This window comes from Lepidothrix coronata, unplaced genomic scaffold, assembly GCF_001604755.1.
Source record: "Lepidothrix coronata isolate B3197 unplaced genomic scaffold, Lepidothrix_coronata-1.0 Scaffold233, whole genome shotgun sequence".
NCBI classification, from domain to species: Eukaryota; Metazoa; Chordata; class Aves; order Passeriformes; family Pipridae; genus Lepidothrix; species Lepidothrix coronata.
Genome location: NW_016690413.1, coordinates 357,309 through 374,195, shown reverse-complemented (window position 1 = coordinate 374,195; position 16,887 = coordinate 357,309). Strand labels below are relative to the sequence as shown.

Sequence of the window (16,887 nt, the reverse complement as noted above, 5' to 3'; positions counted from 1 at the left end):
CAACACACCTGTGCCTTGATGCACCAGTGCAGAGGTGCAGCGGTGTGGCAATGCACCCACAGACCTTCCATGTGCTTCCTGCCTCTCCGTGGACACAGCTATGGCACTGAGAAGCCCTGAAGCTGCAGGGAGGGCCTGGATGTCCAGCTCTTCTCCCACCACGTGCCCCAGGGCAGCCATTAGCCCTGGGGGGTGCAGCAGAGGGACCTGAGTGAACATGCTGGGAGCAGCCACGCCGGGAGCAGCCACGCCGGGAGCAGCCTGGGCTCTCCTGTCACACCGCGGGGCCTCCCCTGCGGTCACCGATAACCTCGTGTTTGCGCAGGCGGGTGCTCTTGCTGCCGCAGCAGCCCCGGCACTGCCAGCCCCAGCCCCTTGCAGCAGAGCAGCTCCCTCCTTCCCTCTGGACACGAGCCCTGCACTTGGGAAACCTCTGGAAACCTCAGGCACCTGCCAGGACAAGAGCAGGAGAGTGGCACAGTGACCATGGTGCCCTTGGTGCCCATGGCCACAGCTGCTGGATCCCAGCGGAGTGGGCAGCATTGCCAGTGCCCAGAGCCACCCTCCCTCCTGGCATGGGGCATCACAGCTGAGCAGGTGATGCTGTGCTGGGATGTTCAGCCCTTCCCTGTGCCGGTGGCTGGGGCGGGAGGTCCCTGTCCTCACCCCCTCTGCCCTGCATTGGAGCCCACTCCTGCCAGGAAGCCCCTCCCGGCCCAAGCACGGCGCTGGTGCCTGGCCCCGGCTCACCCCAGCTGCAGGTGCTGGGGGGTCCCACTTACCCTTGCCCAGCCCCTTGGTGCCCCTGTTCCTGCTCGGGGCTGGCGCTGCCTGGCCTGGGGACGCCGGTGCCGTGTGCCTGCCAGGCTGTTCTGCGTTTCCGGGCAGGTGAGTGGAGCCTGTTTTACCGCAGGGCTGAGCCAAAGTCCACAGGTGATGCCAGGGAGCCAGGAGCGGTCCCCGCCTGCCGCAGGGTGTGTGCTGGCACCTGGGCTGGCACCGGGCAGGGTCAGGGCCCAGCTGCTCCAGGAAAGAGCCCTGGAATCCAAGCCTTGGGCAGCAGCAATCACACCGGCGTGGGGATGTGCAGAGACCCATGGCCATGTGCACACAGACAGGCCTCGTCAGAGCCTGGGAGGTCCTGACCCCACCACTGTCCCTCGGGACAACCAGGCAACTGGGCTGCCACGTCCTCTTTACCTGGGCAGGCCCAGAGCATCACCCCGATCCCTTTCCTCCCAGCATCCCTGTTCCCACATCCCTCTTCCTCCCCACTTCCCCTGCCCATACAGCGAAGGGGCAGCAGGGCCCATCCCCAGCATCCCTGTCCCTAACCTTCCATCCTCCTCCTCCCATCCCCAGGATGCCCATCCCCAGCCCAGCCCCCTCCCACCCGTCGGTGGCTGCAGGATGGTTGTTCACACAGTTTATTTGCTCGGTTCGGGTGTTTTACAAACAACGGGGAGTGGGAGTGGGGGTGGGATTCAAACAGCTTCGGCACAAGTGAAAAGCTCAGGGGTGCGGGAAGTGCACTTCAGCGGGGGGGGGCTGCGGGACGGGGCAGGGGTGATGTTGGGCCCACTGCCTGCTCCTCTCATGCCCCAGCCCCGGCCCGGGGCCTGGTCCCACTCCCCGCTGCCATGGGCGCCAGACTGGGCTGGGGGTCAAAGCCAATTGAGAGGCGGAGGGTGCTGAGAGTGGGAGGGAGTCCCAGCCTGGGGTCGGGAGGATTGCAGGGCCCAGAGTGGGATGGGGTGAGTGGTGCTGGCCCCTGGTGTGGGGTGGCAAGAGATGACATTCCCCCCAGGATTGTGGGGGAGATGCCCTGTGGCACTGAGCCCCCTGCCCCGCCCTGCAGCAACGGGGCTCCAGGGATGCCCTCAGCAGGAGAGGCCCCCCTTCCCCTGCTGGGGAAACCCCTCCCTCCCTCAGCTCTGCCTCTCCCAGAGGCTGTGGGTGCCCAGACAGGGCTCAGGTGGCACTGCAAGACCCCCGCAGTCCCCAGCCCTGCAGTGACTCCACTGGGGGAAAACTGCAGCCTGGATGGTAACTGGGGTGACAACTGGGATGTCATGGGGGGGTCACTGCTCACATAAGGGGAGTGTGGGGGAAGGAAGGCCTTGGGTGGCCGAGCCCCATCCCTGGCTGCTCTATCACTGGTGTCCCAGTGGGCTGGGCAGTGTGGGGGCTGCTCCACACCTGCTTTGGGGGATCCCTGGGGACTTGCCCGGCCTCACAGCAACGGGTACCCTCTCACGCTCACACAAGGACTCCTGTGCTGGCTGGTGGCTGCACCCTGCCCAAAGCTCCTGGGCAAGTGCCCCTGGGCACAGGGCCCAGGCACTGCCCCGGCGGGCGCTCCCTCGCCTGCCCCAGTGGGTCTCAGGGGGGAGGAAACGCTGGTGCTGGTGGTGAAATCCCCACTGAAGGGCTGGGGCGTGGGGTGGGGGAGCAGGGAGACTGCCCTTCGTGGGACACGGGACCCCTGACAGCTCCCAGTGCCAGTGCTGGGGTGAACTGGGCTGCCGTGCTCCCCTGCGGGACCTGGTGCTGCAGCCTGGACCCCCAGAAGGTGGCTCTGCAAAGCTGCCACAGCTGAGCTGCAGAGGCAGGAAGGGAACAGGATGCTGGGCCACACTCCTGCTGCTATGAGGAAGTGGGTGGGGTGGGCACACCCACCCCATTCCTGTCCCCACGAGGCTGGGCCCCCCTCGCTGCCATTGCCCCAGGGGGACACGGGCACTGGCCACAGCACAGCTCAGCCCCGGGGGCTGGCAGAGCCCAGCGGTGCCAGCCAGCAGCCGAGTTGGAGGAATGGCCATCAATGCCAGCACCAGGGTGAGGGGCTTCCACACAGTGAGATGAGCCTGGGGGAGCAGAGCAGGGTCTCCTGCCCACAGCTCTGAGCACAGGCTGGGGTGATCCTGGAGGAGCTGTGCGTGGCCCTGCCCATGACCACAGCTGAGCATCATGGAGGAGACACTGCCCTTAATGCCCTCCCCTTGCCTGGACACGCTCGGTCCCCGAGGGCCTCATGGCTTGGGGAGCCCAGGGACACGGGGACAAGGACACAGGATGGAGTGGAGATGTCCATGGGCAGCCAGAGGGGAACAGACCCAGGCCTTTCCCCACTGGTGATGCAGATGATGGAGGCACAGAGAGAGGGCCTGACATGGGGCTGGGTCCAATGCCCACCATGGGCTGGGCCAAGTGTGGGTCCCGCTGGTGCCGGCTCCCAGGGAGTCATCTACGGATGCAGCGGCGTCCTCCGATCCCCTGCCCGACGGCTCCATCCTCTGACGGTGGGTGGGACAGTGTTGGTGAAAGAGGAAAAGGCTCTGGTGTTGGCGGCAGGAGGGCTCCAGTGGGGTTGAGGCCGGGCTGTGGTGGGGTGAGTGCACCGTGGGGTTAGGGGGTCTCTAATAAATACCACAGGCAGCACTGGTGGGGGTCAGCGCGGGGCAGGCGTTGGGCAGATGGGGCGAGCGTTGCCACGGCCACCATTTGCTGCTGCCCGCTGCAGCCCCCTGGGCACCGTGTTGGATCTCCCCGGTTCTGCAGAAAGAGGGTCCGTGTCCAGTGTGGGGGAAGCCCGGCGTGCCGGGATGGCGGGCCTGGCTAGCAGGGGCCGGGGCAGAGAGGGCTCGGCGGGGGCAGCCTGTCCCGGCGGCAGCGGGGGCCGGCGGGGCTCACATCACCGTGCAGCACTTGCAGCGCTGCTTCTTCACGTCTGTCTCCTGCTCGGCCTCCTTGGCATCTGTGGCGTTGGCACCTGGCTTCTGCCCGCCCACGCCCTCCTCCCCCAGGGGCTGGGTGCCCGCCGGCTCCAGCGCGGTGCCGTTGGGCGGCGCGTGGTCCTTGTGTGCCGGCTCTCGGCGTCCTCAATCACCACCAGCTCTGCCTTGATGGTGCCCTCCAGCCCCAGCACCTTCTTGGTCTCGTTCTCATCCTCCACGTTCTGGTAGCCCATGAAGATCATGGTGACGGGCTGCTCCCGGCTCGGCTCCGTCCCCTCGCCCGGCGGCACCGTGGTGCTCTCCCGTGGCTTCGCTTGCAGCCCCGTGATCTCCCTCCGCGGCGTTGGCTTCTGGCTGCCCGGGGCGCTGCCGCCCCCCTGGCCCGCCTTGGCCGGGGTCTCACGCCCGGCGGCTTCGCTCAGCGTGGCCTCGTCTGCTTTGTGCAGGAGCTCGTCGACCTCGGAGGAGCTGAGGGGGTGGGCCCCGTTCTGCAGGGCCCCGTCCTCGGCGCTCACTGCGTGCACCACTGCAGGGACAAGAGGAGGGAGGGTGAGGGAGACTCAGGACAGGGGCACAAGGTGACCTGGAAAAGCTCCTGCTGGCACAACCCACTTGGACCCAGCTCCCACGTGGCCAGGGAGCAGCCTGTTCCCCTCTCTAAGGGCTCTGCCACTGAGGCTGGGACTCCCCACAGCATCCTGACCCCTCTCCGAGATGGAACTGCTGTCAGACTCCCCTCATCACCTGGCTCCTGCCCGACAGCAGGCAGAGGCCAAAATAAAAGCCCAATGTGAGGAGCGGTTCCTGAAGCCTCAGGCTCAGCAAACCCTGTGGGAGCCACGGCTGTCTGCCAGGCCGCCAACAGCCAGCCAAGCTCCTGTGCTCACCGCGGCAGGACAGCGTCCGCCGGCACCCCGCTCGGCCGGGCTGACACGATGCTCTGTGGCAGGTCACCCCTGCCACCTCTGAGACCCCAGCAGCGCTCAGCAGGTGCTGCCCCAGTGCATTCCCACCAACTCCTGACACATCCTGCCAGGACTGTGGCATCCGGTGGCCCCGTGCCCAGAGGAGACGGGGCTCTCCCACTCCAACACGCTGTGCCGGCTGCTCACGGCACTGGAGGCAGAGATGTGCGTCATGGCCGGAGCAGCCACTGGCTTGTGGCGTTTTCCACTTGACCTGGGGCATCACACAACAGTCGGTGCCACCACCGCAGCGGGCAGGCGGTGAGCAAGGCACAGGGACCGGCCTGGCAGGGCCAGCACAGCCATGGCCACAGGGAGAGGGTTGAACAGGACCACTGTGCTGCAGTTTCCTTGGAGAGACAGTCGGTCCACTCAGCCACCACGGTCCCCAGTAACATGCCCCAGCTCCATGGCTGGACCTTGCCACCACAGTGGTCCCTCAGGTGTCACCAGGCCCTTTAGAGCAGGTTCCCAGATATTGCCAAAAGCAGGAGCTTCAGTCCCTACTGTTGCACTTCCTCCATACCCAGCAGCCATGCTCCCCAGTGCCAGCCTGTGGGCCAGGCCAACGTGGTGCCAGTGCCACATTCCCTGCCCGCAGGATGGGCTCCTGAGTCTTGGACACGGCAGATCCTCTTCTCTCCTCTCCAGTGGTGCAGGGTCATGATGTGCAAACCAGGGCTGGCCTGTCTGGACCATCCACACCTTGCTGCCAGGACAATCCTGCGATCCGCCGGACTGGGGCCAATGAGGAGTTGCCCTCACAGAGCTGGTGAGGCTGCCGAGAGCAGCCCCTGCACTTCCTCACCCTGGTGGGTGCCCGCTGGGATGTTTGGGCGGCTGCTCCCTCGTCCCCGGCCCTTTGCTTCTGCCACCGGCCCGTACCTTTCATCTCATCCTCGTACACTTTGACCCCCTGCAGACAGTGGTTCTGGGGGAGCAGGGTGGTGCTGGACAGGACCTTGGTCTCCCCAGTTACTCTGTCCTTCTCCACTGTGATCTCCACCGAGTACATGGCTGGGATACAAAGAGGACAGCGCGGTTACGGCAGCCCCGGCCCTCCCCAGCCCCTGCTCCGCGGCTGGCGGCGCGTGGCAGCAGTGGTGTGGTGCTCAGCAGTGGTGTGGTGCTCAGCAGTGCCGTGGTGCTCAGCGGTGCTCGGGGTGCTCAGCGGTGTTAGCGAGGCGGCAGCGAGGAGCGGTGAGTGGCAGAGGCGAGTGCGACATCCCTGGCACATCCCTCCTCCTGGGACCTGTGGGCTGCCGCCATCCTGGCACTGCTGGTATCACCTTACCTCCGTGGGTGCTGTGGCCCCGGGGCTGGGCCTAGCCGGGCCCTGGGGGCACTGGCAATGCCGTGTCCATCTGTCCAGCCGGTGAGCAGAGCTGGCTGCAGGGCCCGGGCTGGGAGCCAGGCTCATGCTCACAGAGGTACAACCCCCACGGAGGGTGCTGGTGCTGGGGCAGCCTCTCCACCCCCATGGGACGGGCGACCCTTGGCATCTCTTCTTCAGCTCCCAGCCAGTCCCTGCTGGCACCAGGGTCACCTCAGCCCTGCGTGTGGTCCTTTGCTCTGAGGATCCCAAGATGGGCTCTGCCCAGTGCTGGTGCCACAGTCTGGTCTTGAGCCATTGCCACAAACCAGAGCAAACTCCTCCAGCAGCAGACCGGCTGCAGCCCCCCCAGCTCAGGCAGCCCCGTGCCCCTGTAGCTCCCCGAGGCAGCCGGCCCTGGGGTCAGCCATGCCGGCAGCCGACGCTTCGCTCCCTCGCCCCTGCGCAGAGAAGCTGCAAACAGCAGGAAGGATGAAACTGGAGCAGAGACATGGAACTCGGGTGAGGGGGGGCCCTGAGCCATGAACCAGCTGTGGGGTGGAAGCAAAACCAAACCCTGTGATTGCAATGACGGATGTTCTCTGCCCTGGGCTTGGAAAGGCATCGAGCGGCACGGCGGGGAGCGGCTGCGGTGGCAGCGAGCCGAGGACGGCGTGGAGGGGAGGGGGAAGCAGCCAGGAAGGAGCGCTCCTCCCAGGGCAGGGGGCACCTACCCGCCTTCATCAGGTCGGTGCCTTCCACCGCCTTCATGGGGCTGCTGGAGACCTTCTTCTCAGCTGGAGATGGAGAGGAGAGACGACTGCCTGAGCCAAAATGATCACCTGGTTGTCCGTGTGCCCATGGGACAGGGCCCAGGGACGGTGGCGTGTCCCCTGCAGATGGTCCCTGGGACAGGCTCCCCCGCCACAGGGCACCACTGCCTGGGAGGGGACAGGGGACATGGAGACAGGGCTTCCACTGGCTCTCTCTACCCATCTGGCCCCAGCATTGGGGCAGCATGAGGGGATGGTGGGCATCAAACCGCATCTGAGGGGGATCAAGGATCACCTACCCTTAACCGTGCCCAGAGGACTCTGCAAAACAGAAGGGAGAGGTTATAGGAGCTGCTGGGACCCTCCATGCACCCACTGCCCCCACACTCATCACCCACACACCCATCCCCACTGGGGCCAGGGACCCCAACCCCACTGCCAGCAGCCCCACCCGTGGCTGTGCCCACCTTCTGTGCATTCGGGACGGCTTCGGCCTTCTCCTCCTTGGCTGGGGCTGCCGCCTCTGCCAGGTTCTCCTTGGTAGAAGCCACTGAGCTGCTGTTCTCCAGCATCTCCAGCTCCTTCTCCAGCCTGTGGGGAGAGCTGGGGCTGAGAGGCCGTGGGGAGCCTTGACGCAGGCAGTGTGGGGCAGGCAGTGTGGGGCAGGTAACTGTGGGGCAGGCAGTGTGGGGCAGGCAGCGTGGGGCAGGCAGCGTGGGCAGGCAGCCACAGCAGAGCTGTGAACATGGGCCAGCAACACGGTGCAGTGGAGAGGGGAGGCGCAAATTGTCCCCCTGGGCTCACGACGTGCAGGGACATATTCTGGGACAGCTGTCACTGTCTCTTTGCAGGAGAAAAGCCAAGGGGCTCAGCCCAAGTGAATGGCAGAGACCCTGCCGGGGGCACCAGGCAGGGGGACCGAGCCCCACGCACTTGCCGGTGCCCTCACTCGGTGGCTGGAGCGTGGCTGCTCCATGTCCTTCTGCTCCCGCACGTCGCCGGGAGCCTGGCTGAGCTTTCTACGAGGGCGACTGCCTGTTCCCAGCCAGCAGCCTGGCCAGGAGATGTGCCGGCAGCAGGGCCCCCACCGGGGCTTGGCGGAGGTCCGGGGAGTCCCCACGGACTGGCGCGGTGGCAGAGCCCTCCCCGGCAGAGCCCCCCCGGCTCCCGCACGGCGCCGGCAGAGGAATGCGCCGCGCCATTAGCCGGACACAAAGGCCCCTTCGTGCCTGACCCCTCTCTGCACCGATGCTCCGTAATTAACGGCACCGCCGTGACTGATTGCATTCCTACTGCGCTGCCGGGACACCTCCGTGCTGGGGCTCCGGGGCCCCGCCTTCGGCTGCCCAGCAACAAGGGGACTGGGCAGGGGCTGAGGCGTCTCCCTCACAACCTCCCCGCTGCCCCTTCCCCAGGGCTGAGTCACCGCGACGGGGATGGACGTCTGTGAGGCCCCAGCCTGCTCGGGGGTCTCTGGAGGGACGCGGGTGCTCTCCGAGTTCATCCCGACACCCGGCCCCACACTGGCCCCGTTACCTCTGGATGGTTTCCTCCAGCTCCTTGGTCTTCACCTCATCTTCCTGCATCTGCTTCTTCATGGCCTCTTCCTCCTCGGAGGCAGAGGCTGGGGCTCCCTCCAGGAGCCATCTCTCCCGCAGAGCCTTGGACTGGGGAGCAGAAGGGGGTCACGGTCCTGCCCCCCCGAGCCGGGGGCATCCCGGTGCAGAGGCAGCCTGGGGGTCCCAGGGGATTCTCACCTTGAGATGCTGCAGCTGCCGCCTGTCGTCCTCGAGCTGCCGCCTTTTGTTCTCGATCTCCGTCTGACGCTTCCGCTTCTCCTGGAGGGACGGGAGCGGCGGAGCCGGGGTCGGCGCGGGGAGGGAGTGGGCGCCGAGCATCGCCGGGTAGGGAGGAGAGGGGGCGAGGGGCTGCGCTTGGGGAGAGGGGCTGCGAGACCAGCCTTGGGGACAGCCCATAAGGAGCCCAGTATCACGTCCCTGCCCTCTCTGGGAGAAACTGAGGCAGGGAGGCTGTAGAGAAGTCATGGCAAAGCCTGGGCTCTGTTCACCATCTCAAAATGTCACCTTCCCCTCAGCTGGCCCCGCTGAGTGAGCTGCCAGCGTGGGGGAAACAGCCCCCGGGGCCTCCACCTCGCCCCTCCCGCCACCCATCCTGGGGCTGCTCCAGATCATTTCAGCAGAGTCAGACCCAGCCCGGACGCGTCACCCGGCGCTTTCTCCTCTGGTCCAGAACAATTTGCCCTTTGTGTGGCAGAGATCAGCCAGTTGCCAGCCGGGCAGGGCAGGGGGGCTGCCATGGGGCAGCGGTGGGTTCGACCTGCTCTGTGCTGGGAGGGGCTGCCCAGTGTGGCCCCCGACTGCTCACTAATTAATGTAATTACTAGTGCCCATGGCGGGCATGGCTGGATTGCACCATCCTCAGCCTTTCCTGGGAAAGGGTGTGCGGGAGAATCATCACTCATTTCCCTCACTTGGGGCTCATCAAGGCACTGTTTTATTAATTAAACCTCCCGGCTGCCTGTTGCTCTGTCCCTGTTTCAGCCATGCAGCCAAGCCAAGCCAGCTCCGGCACCCTGGGAAGAGCCACTGCAGGGACATCCTGGCACGGGCCACCACAAGTCCTCTTTGGCTGCTGGGGACTCCCAGCCTGCGGCTGAGCACCTGCACCAGCTCACCTGCCCCTGCACCCTCCTCCCCACCGGCGTCTGCCCCATGTGCTGCACGGGGCAGGGGTGTGGGGACACTGGGCCAAGGTCCAGCCCGAGCAGGGACTCACCGCGATGGCCTGCAGCCTCTCCTGCTGAAGGGTGCTGGCCTCCACGACCCTGCAGAGAGCAGAGAGCAGCGGTGAGGAGTGGCACCAGCAGCAGGTCTCAGGCACGTTGTGAAACCAGCAAACCGGACACTGCAGCACACGGGCAAAGGCTGAACCCTTCCTTTCCATCGGCTGTTTCCTCCTTGCCACCCTGGAGCCAAGCATCCCTTGCCTGCATGGCTCCTCTAGACACCCCTCAGCCCCCCATCCTACCCAAATTGCCCCGGGACAGGCACCTTGCCCAGTGCCTGGGGGACTCAGCGCAGCCAGACCCACTCCTGCTGTGGCGCAGATGGAAACCATGACCACAGAGGGGCTGGAGCAGGACGGTTCTGGACGCCCCTGCCTTCCAACCTGGCTCACACTTTCCATTCCAAGCCCTTTTCTTGGCAGCTGACACCTTTCCCAGACAGTGACCTTTCTGGGCTGCATACGAAGGCACACGCACGCCCACGTGCACAGACACTTGGACACACACAGACACACACATGGCAACAGGCTCTGCTCCCGCCGGCGTCCGTGTTCCGGGCCCGGTACCTGCCTCTGCAACCTGGGCTGCCACGGCCGTGCCAGGGATGCTGCCGGCAGCAGCCGCCTCGCTGGGTGCTGCAAGGAGGGGGTATCCCTGATCCCTGCAGTCACCTGCCCACACACCCACCCTCCTGTGTCCCCGTGGTGTGGTGCCCAGGCCAGCCCGACCGGCAGCGCAGCCCCCGGGCCCAGTGAGAGCCCCCGCGCCGCAGAGCACCGGGGGCAGGTCCAGCACCAGGACCCACGGCAGGGCTGGGGCGGCTGGTGGGGCTGGCTGGGACCAGGATGCTCCAGCACCACAGGAGCTGCTGGCTGGCAGTGCTAACGAAGTGCTCAGCTGTGGCAGTAATTAGGGTGGGAGGCACAGAGGTATTGTCAGAGGATGGATCATCTCCACTTGCTTCTTAGAGCAAGGGACAGAGAGCAGGACTCCGCACTCCCGGGAAGGGCTTTTTCCAAAGATGGTTTTACACACAGGGTGGGCTCAGGGTGCTGTGCCCCACACACGACACCTCTCGGGCCTGGGCTCTGACCGCACGTGCCAACATGTGTGCTCTTGCACATGTATGTGCCCTCACGTGGGTCCTCTACCGGAGGAGCTGGGCTTTGCCACAGCTCAAATGGGGTCTGTGGGGTGAGAGGAGCCCCCGCCTCCTCCTGCCCCCTCCTTGAAGCCAGCGATTTACTGGGAGCTGCTCAGAGCCGCCGTCCTCCCCTCACCCTGCACCCTGGGGATCCCAGCAGTGCGCAAAATCCAGACCAGGAAAACAAACAGGGAAGGTGTCGCTTTTGTGGTGGTTGTTTTCATGCTGTTTGCAGCGACGCTGTGACTGTTTCCCCAGCGCAGGCGCGTGGCACAGCTCACACACCCGCGCGTCCCGCACCGGCCCCACAGGTCTGGGGCTGCCCTTCATCATGGGCTCCCTCCTGCTCTGGTCCCCCAAGTCCAGCCCCTGGCACCCCACACTCGCAGGGTGTTGGACCAGGTCCTGTTTCTCTCCTGGATCTTGCCCTGTTCAATGTATCCAAACTTTTACAGCATTTCTGAAACGTTCTGTTCTGCTTTTCCTCCTCCTCCATTCTCTTTATTTTCCATTATTTGCTACAGTCTCTGCATTCCCGGGTTGAACGCCAGGAATCTTCCTGGCCCAGGAAGAGATGCAAAATGGGCTGGATGCCCCTCACTGCACCCTCCCAGCCCCCCCGGCTCCTGGCCTGGGGACTCTGATCCGTCAAGGAGGGCTGAGTGGGAACCACCCCAGCAGCCACAGTCCTTGCCTGCTGGGACCAGGCAATGAGGTGGAGGCGGAGGGTCCCCCACTCCCCAACTCCCCAACAGCCCCGTCCTGTCACGACCTGTCTCCAGGGTTCAGCACGGGCTGGTGTGAAGGGGCCCCGCTGCCGCCGGCCCTGGTGACTGATGGAGGCGGTTCCATGGCAATGGTTGTCTGGCAACAGCACCATGGTAATGGTGCCATGGCAACGGGCGAGCGGTGGGGGGGATGCACAGGATGGGCGGAGGGATCGAGAGGCCCCCTGGGGTTGGGGGTGCTGCTCCCCGGGCCTGGCACTCTGGCACCACCAGTGGGCCAAAACTGTGGCATCACTGGGGTCTCCCTGGGGGTTCTGATGCTCCAGATCCATCTGGAAGGGTGGAAAGGTGGGGCCACTGCGCCCCTTACCCTCACCCTCTGAACCACCAGGCCAGGTAGGGAGCAGGGACATGGGAGATGATGCCCTGGGAGCTCCCAGCCCCAGCCCCCGGCCCTCAGGCTGGGCCCACACACGTGTGTGAGCACACACACACCCGCACTCTCCCTCGGCTCCCCAGCTCTTTCCAGCCCTGCTGATGCTGCCATTTCCCACCATCACAAGGGAAGCCCGTGACCTTTTGTCTCCTCCCGCCTGACATGAAACAATAATGTTTATTTGCCTTCCTCTGTTTTTTCCCATTAGCTCATCCAAATGTGCGAAGAGCCATTTCAAGCTGCTTCTCTGCTCCCCTGACCTCCACTCCCTTCCCACCCACTCAGCTCCGAGCTGGGGGAAGGCAGGAGAGTGTCCTGAATGGGCACCACTGCCCGGACCCCCACAGCGACCCTGGGGAGGTGGGGGTGCAGGCCCCAGGACCCGTGGCAATGGCAACAATCGAGGGACCAGCACTGATTTATAGCACTGTTCCCATGCCAGGAGCTGGGCCCCTTGGCCAGGCCTGGAGTGACGTGGCCGTGGGGAGGCTGCAAAGCTCCATCATGAAGCCATTTAGCAACAGGCCGTGATCGAACGGCCCTGATGGAAGGCACAGAGGGGAGGGGAGGGGGCTGCAGTCACCCGAGGGCCACCCTGCATTGACCACGAAGGCAGACACATCAGTGGCAGCGGCTGGGGTGAGGACGGCCAGAAATCTGTGCAGCTGAGGAGCCGCGTGCCCAGCACGGGGTCGGAACCCTGCTCAGATCCTGGCACCCAGGGGCTGCTCCTGCCCTGCCCCACGGTGTGGCTGCCTCCCCCCACTGCTGCTGCTGCTGCATTGCCCCATCACCCACCCCATTCCTTCCCGCGGTGAGCGGTGCCTTCCCCACGATCCCACTGCCGGCACGGCCCCAGGCACGGCCACTGCCTGGGGAGGGGATGGGGACGGGGGGAGGCGGGGGGAGGAGATGGCAGCCCCAGGCTCCCGAAAACGCAGATGCATTAGAGCAAGTGGAGCTGCCTGATTGATTCTCTGGGCTGAGACGTGGGCTGGGAGTGCCAGGAGAAAATGGATCCCATGAATATTTGATGAACGGAGGCTTGGGGAGGGAGTTTGATTGGAAAATTACAGATCTTTCAAACAGTGGTTCAAGTACCCTCCAAATACTTGGGTTTCCAGCTCCCTTCCAGTTAGAGGAGCAAGGCTCCACCAGCAAACTCCCACCACGATTTATGAATGAGAGTGGAGCCGGCCTCTCCCCACCCCGGGAGCACTGGCCAGCTGGGATGGGCAGCCCCGGTGCTGGCCAGGACACGGTACCTGGCTCCTGCCACAGCCATCCCTGGGTTCCCGTTCACACGGGGCAGCACGGCTTTCCCACAGCAGTGCCATGAACACAGGCACACACGAGGCTCCAAAGAGCTGGCAGGAACATGGATCCTGGCAGGGGCACCCCTGTGAGTCCCAGTACCTGGGGGGGAGCTCAGTTCTTGGTGCCAAGCCCAGGGGCTGGGCTTAACCCATGTCCAGCTCTGCTCCACCAGGAAACACCTGTCTGGGGCAGGATCCATCTGGCTCCTCTCCCTCCTCCAGGCTCATCCTTGTCCCTGACAGTGGCTCCTGCCTGGGGCCAGAGGGCTCCTTGTCTCCAGATAGAGCAGAGACTCAGGAATCTGGGCTGTGCCTGCAGCACCAATCCTGGCACCACCACTCAACCCAGCTCCAGCACACAGCACCTCCCGAGGTTTCCTCTGGCACCTCCAGTGCTGGAGCCCCAGCACAGCTCCCAGCACAGCTCTGGGCACGTGAACTACCACCCTGCCTGAGGAAAGGGGCTGTTTCTGGCCAGGAAGCACAAACACCAACACTGGCTTCCCAGGAAACCTGCAGGTCGAGCTGAGAGCTGAGGTCTCACAGCAGTGGCTGAATTCTGAACCCCATGATCTGCCAGCCCCAAGCAGGGCTGGGTGCTGTTTTGGGGCCATCTGTGGCAGAGTTTTATGGCCTCCTCTGGGAGAGCTGGGAAGGGTGACAGTGCCGTCCCCTCAGCTGCACACAGGGACAGGATGGACCTGACCCCTTCTGGTTCCTCGCACCTGGCCAGGAGGCAGCAGGACCCAGCCTGGGTTTCACTTCTCCCTGGATTCCAGTGGAAAGCAGGGCCCTGAGTCCCTTCCCAAAGGGCTCATGGGTTATTCCTCAGGCAGAAATCTCCCTCCTTCCCCTGGGTGCAACTGTCAGCTTCTGATCAGGGTTGTGAGGGCAGGACCAGGAGAGCCCTTGCTCCAAGGACACCCCCTGAGCCAAGGGGAGAGCGACAACCCAGTGAGACAAACCACCAGAGCAGCCAGATGTGAGATGCAGGATCTCCAGCTGCTCAAGAGCACTGATGGCAGCGGGAGCAGAGGAGGACAAACAGCTCCAGTGGGACCATCACAGCCTTTACCAGAGTTGGAAGGTTTCAGCCAAACCTCCCTGGGCACCAGTGGCTTGTGGCAGCCAGGACCCTCTTCCAGCCTCTGCCACTGCCAAGGCGAAGCAGGAGCCAAGGCAAAGGCAGCAGTACCTGCCCCAGCACCTCTTGGCTGCTGCAGAGCCAGGTTGACAGCAGGGCATCACCTGGCCGTGTCCCCGCCTGCCCTGGGACTCTCCTAAAACTCCACGACCAGGCTCTGGAGTTGAGCAGCTGCAGGGGCTGCACCGTTTTGCTTTGGGGCTGTGCCCCCTACCCCAGGTCACTTGAGGGGTTTCACTCCAAAGAAAGACATTGACAAGTCCAGCATATGGAGCTGGTGGGGGACAGGCCTCACACTCCTCCACAGATTCCTCAGCCCTTGCTGGGAGGGTCGGTCCAGAGCAGGGTGAAGGGCACCATGTAGAGCCCAGGGACAGGAGCCGTCATCCTGCCCGGTGCCATCCCCCCCTTCAACCCCAGCCTTTGACGCCTCCGCTCCCGGAGAGCCTGTGCCTGGTCTGGCAGCTCCTCACCCTCTCCCCAGGGCACGTCGCACCCCTCGGCTCTGCCCTTCCCCTCATTGCTACCTTTTGGCAAATCACACACATGTTTTCCTCCCTAAAAAGGCTCTTTCCTGCAGGGACTGAGGCACTGTGGGGCTGCCCAAAGCTGTGACCCTGTCTTGGCCAGCTCTGTGTCCCCTCCAGCAGCATGGGGAGCTTCTCTGTCTCCCCAGTCCCACAGCCACTGCACCCCAGTCTCCAAAACATTCTCAGATCTCCACTGGTTCCTCCCGCTCAGTTCCAACCCCAAGCCAACCAAAGCCCACCCTGAGCCCAGGACACCCCTCACCCTGCCCTTCACCAGTGCCCCATGGCCTCTCAGGGCTCCCTGGTGGGAGGCAGGTGGTGGTGAGCAGGACCTGTTGAGCACTCAGCATCCCCGTAGCCAGTGGTAAAAACAGATCAGTGTGAGGTGAGGTGCCCATGAGGAGTGGAGAGTGGCTGACCCTGAGCTGGTTGGGTGCCCCAGGAACCCCCAGTGCCAAACCCAGAAGGTGCTGGGGACCCCTGGTTCTCCATGGTGGGGACCAGAGCCACGGGAGACAAGGAAAGGCCCGGATGAGACGGGGCCAGCGCTGGCACTTGGCACCTCAAGCAGCTGCCCAGTCCCATGCACTCCTGGCACCAGCTGCTGGCATCCCTGAGGAGCAAAACCAGCATGCAGGCAGGACAGTCCCCAGCCACCAGCTCCCAATGGCTTCCGCCTGCTCCGTCCTTCCCCCACCCGCCCGGCTCCAAGCGACCGGGCAGGGCCCCACCACGGCACACAAAGGATGAGGCCGGGTCAGAGAGTGTCCATCTGTCCGGACCCCTCTGGTGGAGCCGATACATGAGGATGCCCTGGCCACAGCCGGGTCCCTGGGCAGGGGCTGGGGGCACAGTGCAGGGAGGGGTCCGCAGCTCCCGCCACCCACTCACCCCACCACACACAGCGGCAACAACAGGTTCAAAACACAAAAATAAACGCCCGCCCCACCCCCTGCTTCCCTCACCGCTGGCAGCCCAGACACCCCCCACACCTCCTGCACCCCCCGCGCCCACATCGAGGCCTCCGCTGTTGCCCCCCCACCCCGAGCCAGCGCCCCAGAACCCCACGGCGGGGCAGGGAGCCGGGGAGGGGCCGCACCTGCTGAGTGGCACTGGGGGAAAGGCGGCCCCAGTATCGGGGTCCCAAGCCCCAGCACTGAGGGGGTGTGAGCCCCCGGTATTGAGGTTCTGAGCCCCAGCACCTGAGGGGATGTGAGGCCCCGGTTTTGGGGTCACGAGCCCTGGCTTCGGGGGGATGAGAAAACACCCCCCCCCCGGTTTTGAGGTCCCAAGCCTCAGCATAGGGGAGATATGAGCCTCTGGTATTGGGATCCTGAGACTCCAGGATCAGGGGGATGCGAGCCTCCAGTTTTGGGGTGCTGAGTCCCCAGGACCAGAGGGATATGAGACCCCAGGTTCGGATTCCCCAGCCCCGGCATCGGGGGTGCACGAACCACTGGTACGAGCTCTTTGAGCCGACGGTGTGCGCTTCCCGCACCTCCGGTACTGAGGTCCCGCGCCCCGGTCCCCGGCCGCCGCTCCCCCCTCCCCGGTACTGCGGTGCTCGGCCGGCGGGGCCCGGGGGGGCCCCGGCCCGGTGCCGCGGTCCCGGCGCAGCTCCGGTACTCACTCCATGGTCCCGGTGACGGCTCCGGCGAGGGCGGGGGGCGGCGGAGCGGGGCCGGCGTCCGCCGGCGTCCCGGCGCTCAGGGCCCGGCGGGCGGCGGCATCCCCGGCGGGGCTGCGGGATGCGCAGGGATGTCGGGACCGCGCCGGTGCTCCCGCCTCCCTCCCGCACAGCTCCGTCTGCCGGGCGCGCCCCGCCACTGCCGCCGCCCATCGCCCGGCCTCGGGGCGCGCCGGCATCGCCGGGGCTGTGGCTGCTGTTGGGGGTCCCGAGGCGAGTCCCGACTGTGCAATGCCCTGTGCGGGACAGGTTGGAGGAGTTGCATTCGCAGCGTCTCCATGAATGCAGCCCCTGTGAATGTTCAACCCC

At 65.1% G+C, this 16,887-nt stretch overlaps 1 protein-coding gene across 1 annotated transcript; it reads right to left on the bottom strand.

The window, feature by feature from the left end:
* Nucleotides 1–1,411: 1,411 nt before the first annotated feature.
* PALM (paralemmin) lies at nt 1,412–16,604 on the bottom strand. The gene is given in 10 exon segments (XM_017834377.1): nt 1,412–3,874; nt 3,877–4,263; nt 5,588–5,719; nt 6,749–6,811; nt 7,087–7,108; nt 7,255–7,378; nt 8,324–8,454; nt 8,545–8,625; nt 9,584–9,632; nt 16,522–16,604. Coding segments are annotated over 10 exon segments (1,179 nt in total). The 5' UTR covers nt 16,527–16,604; the 3' UTR covers nt 1,412–3,689.
* Between the last annotated feature and the right edge of the window lie 283 nt (nt 16,605–16,887).